The sequence below is a fragment of the Solanum pennellii genome, chromosome 5 (assembly GCF_001406875.1).
Source record: "Solanum pennellii chromosome 5, SPENNV200".
Lineage (NCBI taxonomy): Eukaryota > Viridiplantae > Streptophyta > Magnoliopsida > Solanales > Solanaceae > Solanum > Solanum pennellii.
In genome coordinates, this window is record NC_028641.1 from 38,642,851 (window position 1) to 38,649,332 (window position 6,482).

At 36.8% G+C, this 6,482-nt stretch overlaps 1 protein-coding gene across 2 annotated transcripts in view; it reads right to left on the reverse strand.

Annotated features, from left to right (window-relative positions):
- The window catches only part of LOC107018805 (pyruvate dehydrogenase E1 component subunit beta-1, mitochondrial-like), a 10,651-nt gene extending 4,581 nt beyond the window's left edge, over positions 1-6,070 (reverse strand). The window contains exons 1-7 of one of the 2 annotated variants that reach the window (XM_015219382.2): positions 5,870-6,070; positions 5,610-5,687; positions 5,442-5,501; positions 5,012-5,092; positions 4,910-4,936; positions 4,772-4,834; positions 4,564-4,650 (exon numbers count right to left, since the gene is read on the reverse strand). In XM_015219382.2, coding sequence (XP_015074868.1) covers positions 4,564-4,650; positions 4,772-4,834; positions 4,910-4,936; positions 5,012-5,092; positions 5,442-5,501; positions 5,610-5,663 — 372 coding nt within the window. In that variant the 5' untranslated portion in view covers positions 5,664-5,687; positions 5,870-6,070. Of the gene's footprint in view, positions 1-4,563; positions 4,651-4,771; positions 4,835-4,909; positions 4,937-5,011; positions 5,093-5,441; positions 5,502-5,609 lie in introns of both variants that reach the window. The other variant, XM_015219381.2, reaches the window with a different exon arrangement.
- Between the last annotated feature and the right edge of the window lie 412 nt (positions 6,071-6,482).

A 6,482-nucleotide genomic window follows, 5' to 3' on the forward strand; every position in this document is an offset into this window, starting at 1 on the left:
ATGGGAAGGCTGTCATGGATTCAAATGTGGCTGATTGTGATGATTCCGATTACTCACTAGTTATAACAGATCCATCCAAATCATCTGATGTATGGTTGATGGATTCAGCTTGTAGTTATCATATGTGTCCCAATCGGGACTGGTTTATTGATTTACAAGAAGGAGAATGTGGAGTTATTCACACTGCAAACAATAATCCTCTTACCGCATACGGTGTTGGTTCAATCCGATTAAGGAACCATGATGGAATAAGTAGAACATTAACGGATGTTCGATATGTACCAGATTTGAAGAAAAATCTCATTTCTGTAGGAGCCCTAGAATCAAAGGGGTTCAAAGTCATTGCAGATAATGGCGTGATGAGAATATGCTCTGGTGCACTGGTGGTAATGAAGGCAATTCGAAGAAATAATAACATGTACCACTATCAAGGTAGTACAGTTATTGGGACAACGGCAACAACATCCAATGACAAGAAGGAGGCAGAAATGACCAAGTTTTGGCATATGCGCTTGGGGCATGCTGGAGGGAAATTCTTGAAAACTTTATCAGATCAAGGATTGCTAAAAGGAGTAAAAACTTGCAACTTGGAGTTTTGTGAGCATTGTATTAAGGGAAAGCAAACAAGGGTTAAATTTGGAACAGCTATCCATAATACTAAAGGTATTTTGGATTATGTTCATTCGGATGTTTGGGGTGCTTCCAAAACACCTTCATTAGGTGGGAAACACTATTTTGTAACCTTTGTTGATGACTTTTCTCGAAGATTGTGGGTGTATACGATGAAAACAAAAGATGAAGTATTGGGAATTTTTCTCAAATGGAAGGCGATGATAGAAACTCAAAGTGGCAGAAAGATCAAGTGTCTTCGCACAGACAATGGTGGCGAATACAAAAATGATCTTTTTCAGAAAATTTGTGAGGAAAATGGCATCGTTAGACATTTCACCGTAAGAAATACACCACAACAGAATGGAGTGGCAGAACGCATGAACCGAACATTGTTGGAGAAAGTTCTATGTATGTTGTCCAATGCTGGCTCGGGCAAAGAATTTTGGGCTGAGGCAATAACATATGCGTGCCACCTCATTAATCGTCTACCATCTGCTGCTATTGGTGGGAAGACACCATTTGAAAAATGGTATGGAAAACCTGCTGAAGATTATGGTTCTTTATATGTATTTGGCTCAATTGCATATTATCATGTAAGAGAGTCAAAATTGGACCCAAGAGCAAAGAAAGCTTTATTTATGGGAATTACTTCTGGAGTCAAAGGATACCGTTTAGGTGTCCAGAGACAAGAAAAGTCATTTTCAGCAGGGATGTTACCTTTGATGAATCTACCTTGACAAATAAGGTAACAGTTGATGAAGAAAAACAAATTGATGGTGCTTCAAAGCAGGTGGAGTTTGAGGGAAAGATAATTTTCCCAACACATGGATCAAACGAGGAAACAACAGAAAATTTTCCTCTTGAAGGAGAGCCAGTCGAAGAAGAGGTTCCATCTCAAGAACCTCAACCACAACTTGAATCAATAGCAACCGGCAAGCCAAAAAGGACATTAAGAAAACCTGCTCGACTCATAGATATGGTGACTTGTGCGGACTCAATTGCAGCTGATGACATTCCTACCACTTATAAAGACGCAGTCCAAAGTTCAGAAGAAGATAAGTGGAGGATTACCATGGATGAAGAAATGCAGTCCCTTCATCAGAATCACACATGGAGATTGGCCAATCTCCCAGAGGGCAAGAAAGCAATTGGGTGCAAATGGGTATTTGCAAAGAAAGAAGGATTTCCTAACCAAGAAGATGTTCGCTACAAAGCAAGATTGGTGGCCAAAGGATATGCTCAAAAGGAGGGAATTGATTATAATGAGGTGTTTTCTCCAGTTGTGAAACACTCCTCCATTAGAGTTTTGTTGGCTTTGGTAGCGCAGTTAAATTTGGAACTAGTTCAATTGGATGTAAAAACTGCATTTTTACATGGAGACTTGGAAGAGGAAATCTACATGACTCAGCCAGAAGGATTCAAAGTTGATGGAAAAGAAAATATGGTGTGCAAACTTGAAAAATCATTGTACGGATTGAAACAATCTTCTAGACAATGGTACAAACGATTTGACAAGTTTATGTTGCAGCAAAGGTACATAAGAAGCAAATACGATCATTGTGTGTATTTGCGCAAGCTTGAAGATAATTCCTTTATATACCTTCTCCTATATGTTGATGATATGTTGATAGCTTCTAAGAGTCAAGAGGAAATTGAGAAGCTAAAGATTCAACTAAGAAAGGAGTTTGAGATGAAGGATTTGGGTGAGGCAAAGAAGATTCTTGGCATGGAGATAAAAAGAGATAGACATTCAAAGAAACTCTATTTATCTCAAAAGGAATATTTGAAGAGAGTACTAAAGCGATTCGGTATGAATAAAAAAACGAAGTCGGTTAGCACTCCGCTTGCTCCTCATTTTAAGCTTAGTGATGCTATGTCACCTAATAATGAAGCTGAACGAGAATATATGTCAAGAGTACCATACGCTAATGCTATTGGTAGCTTGATGTATGCAATGGTTTGCACAAGGCCAGATATTTCACACGCTGTTGGAGTTGTAAGCAGGTACATGCACAATCCTGGAAAGGATCATTGGCAGGCTGTAAAATGGATTCTACGGTACATTCATAATACTGTAGATGTTGGTTTGGTTTTCGAGCAGAAAGATAGTCAATATCTTGTTGGATATTGTGACTCAGATTATGCAGGTGATTTGGACAAACGAAGATCAACTACTGGTTATGTTTTCACTATTGCAAATGCACCAGTTAGTTGGAAGTCTACTTTGCAGTCAACAGTTGCTTTGTCTACCACTGAGGCAGAGTACATGGCAATTACAGAGGCTGCGAAGGAAGCAATTTGGCTTCGAGGATTGCTTAGAGAGCTTGGTATTGGACAAGAAGAAATCACAATATTTTGTGATAGTCAGAGTGCTATTCAATTAGCAAAGAACCAAGTTTATCATGCAAGGACGAAGCACATTGACGTCCGATATCATTTCATACGAGAAATCATAGAAGATGGTGGAGTCATAATGCAGAAATTCATACTACAGATAATCCTGCCGATATGTTGATAAAAGTGGTGACTGCGGTCAAGTTTCAACATTGTTTGAACTTGATCAACATTGTTGAACATTGAAGATTAGGGTTGAAGACACAATCAAAATTGTTGTTGAGAGAAAGTTGAAAATGGAGAATCTTGCCAAGGTGGAGATTTGTTAAATTTGACAAGATTCATAAATGGATTAATGAGAAGATATGGTAGTTAGGAGGATAATTCTTCATTGGTATAAAAGTCAAGATAGCAACTTTTGTAGGTGAAATTTAGGTAAACCATAAATTGATTTCACAAGGTAAATGTTGACATATTGACATATTGTGATTTCATGGATGACATCAATAGGAAGAATTTACTCCTATAAATAGGTAGCTCCTAATTCATTTGTAACACACCTATCACTTGCCTTCTCATCTCCTAAGGCATTTGTTCTTCTTTCTCTCTTGTAGTATTTCACTTGTACTCTTTTGGAGTGAAATAAATATTAGTTGGTTGTGTCCGGGGAGTAGGCAAAAGAAAACAAAAGTTTGCCGAACCTCGTTAATTCCTGGTGTTCTTTCTCTTGTTGTCTCATTTACTATTTATTAGCTACCTTTAGATATAGTAGTTGTGATTCCATCACTCTCTATATATTCGGCTTCCGCAACAATTAGCTCTTCTGAAATGACACCTAAGACAGATGTAAGTTATCATGACTGATGATTACAAGCATGGTTTCAGAAAACAAAGCAGACCTGAATTTCTTTTCATCTCATCGTTCCAAGATATCTAAAATCCTATTACCTGCAGCTGAATACCACACATGTGCTGTAGGGTTGACTATACGTATATTGCTATACTGCTGCTGACTTCAGAACATTTCACGGGAAATCCATGCACAAAAACAAAACAAAAACGGCTTCCCCACTTAAGTATGGCGGCAAACAACTAGAACACCTATTCAAGAGACCATTCAACAGGCTTGAATTGTTAAAAAGTAGGGAGAAGCACAAATATGGTTAAACATTACCACATTTGTTGAGAACTTACTGATGATGCTCTTGGAGATCATTATACGTCAAGATGCTATAACACAACGAAATTACTACATTAATAATTGAAGGGGCCGACCTTAAAATTAGTTAGTTGTGTACAGATATCATGATCTGAAATAATATGCTTAGTTCTTTTCATCTGCAACAACTCATGCTTTTTCACCCTCATTAAACTATATACGGAGAACAGAGCTTACTGAGAGTTGAAAAATCTAATTTTTGTAACTACATAAACAGACAACTTATGATGGAATTTCTCCAGGAGGAACTAAAAGCTTTACACGTTACCTAAGCCATATAAAACTGGTCTCTATACGCGGTTAATGTTACAAGAATCATTATGAGCATCATGGCAACCATTCCAACATGTGACAAAAGGTAACACCAAGAAGTTTGAGAAAGCGAAGTAATATCCTACCTGCATGGCAAAGTTAAAGGTCATGAACTCCAAGACAGGCCTAAGTCCATAATATGCGGCTCCGGTAGCGAGTCCAGTAAATCCAGCCTGCTCAATGAGAAACAAGAAGCTACACTTTAATGAGGAAACTAAAACTTAAGGTATACCGACTGATTGCTAAAAGAGAGCGCAATTATTATAGCACATTGATGCTGAATGAAAAGACAACCTCAGTAATTGGGGTATCAACAACTCTGTCAGGGCCATACTTGTGCAAGAGTCCTTTAGAGACCTGCCAGAAGAGAGGAGGAAACAATCTCAGTACCGCACTGAAGGGGCGATCAACTTCAATATTAGAAATTCTAACCTTGTAAGCACCTTGGTATTCCCCAACCTGAATGATTCAAAAAGGTAATTAAGCACCACAACGTCAAACTTTCAAATAATACGGAAGCAAATTGTTTGTTACCTCTTCACCCATTAAGAATACTCTAGGATCAGCTGCCATTTCCTCATCAAGGGCAGAATTTAGTGCTTCTCTAACCATCATCTACACAATAACAGTTCACATATGCATAATTACAAGCAGAGGCAGAGCTAAGTGAGGACCCACTAACTTTTCATTATATATACATATATATATATATATATATACATATATATATATATATATATATATATATAAAATTTGAGGGCTTAGTGATAAGTAACGGTGGTGGAAATGCCTTTCATAGTAGTGGTGGGTTCAAAGCTTTTTCTTTCCTTTTCTCAAAAGAGAATGTTTTGAGATATTTTTCTCTTCTATCCTAAACTTTAGAACCTCAAAATCTTAATTCTGAGTCCGTCTCTGATTTACAAGAGATCAAGCTTCATGCACAATTAGGAAAATGCATACGAACCTGTTTAACTTTAACCCCAGATGAGTAGCTTCTCCGAGTTAAAGTAGGTGCCCCAAAAATCTGCACAAGTTTGGAGAAAAATAACAGAGAAGAAAACAGGGGATGAATTCTTTTATCAACAAGACAAATGGAAATATGATGTGAATGAAATTGGTAGTTTAAACATACTGAATGTGTTAAGATTCTGATAGAGACTTTAGGCTTTGCAATCCTCAGCATCATCTCCTCTTCCAACTACTACTTTCCCTGTATGAGTATATGTAATTATCAGTTTCGTTCCACAACAACAGAATACTTGGCCATCATCGATTTGCTCCAAATTCACACTTTCTGATCCAAACTTTGTACTTCAACAACACGAAACATAGCAAAATGACACGATTGCATCATCATCAGCTTTTATAAAGTAATAAGTAGTGCCTACGTACTTAGATCTGATTGTGTGTCAATCTGTGTGTTATGGCAGGTGGATGTGGGCATGTGGCACTAACACACTTCACCAGCTGCGGCAGACCCACTGAGACTCCACGATGCATATATTTGTAGAAATTTAATATAGAAAATTTAGTAAAAGAAAATGATCTGATTAGTTTAATGAATTTTGGTGGTGCTTAAAATGCTCTTTTGATGTTCGAATCTTACTTTTAACATTTTTTTTATATATATTTTTTAACTCTGCTGGTTTCAGATATTTATAATCCTTTAAATTTTTAATCGGTCACTATATACCACATTTTAAAGTTCAATTTGATGTACACGCAACAAAGCTTCGCTCTTTTGTTACTGTTTTTCACAATGTCCATATACGTCTTGTGTCATGGAATCATGTCTATTAGCTGCCAAATGTTACTTTTTCTTTCATCTCGAGGAAATATTAGTTTTAGGAACAATATCCAAAAATTCTGTAAATTAGGCATCGTTTATTACTTATTTAAACAAATTAGTCTTAATTATCTTTTGAACATGACGACTATTTTGAAAGGACGGATTGACACATAAATACTAAACTAAAATATATATATATATATATATATATATATA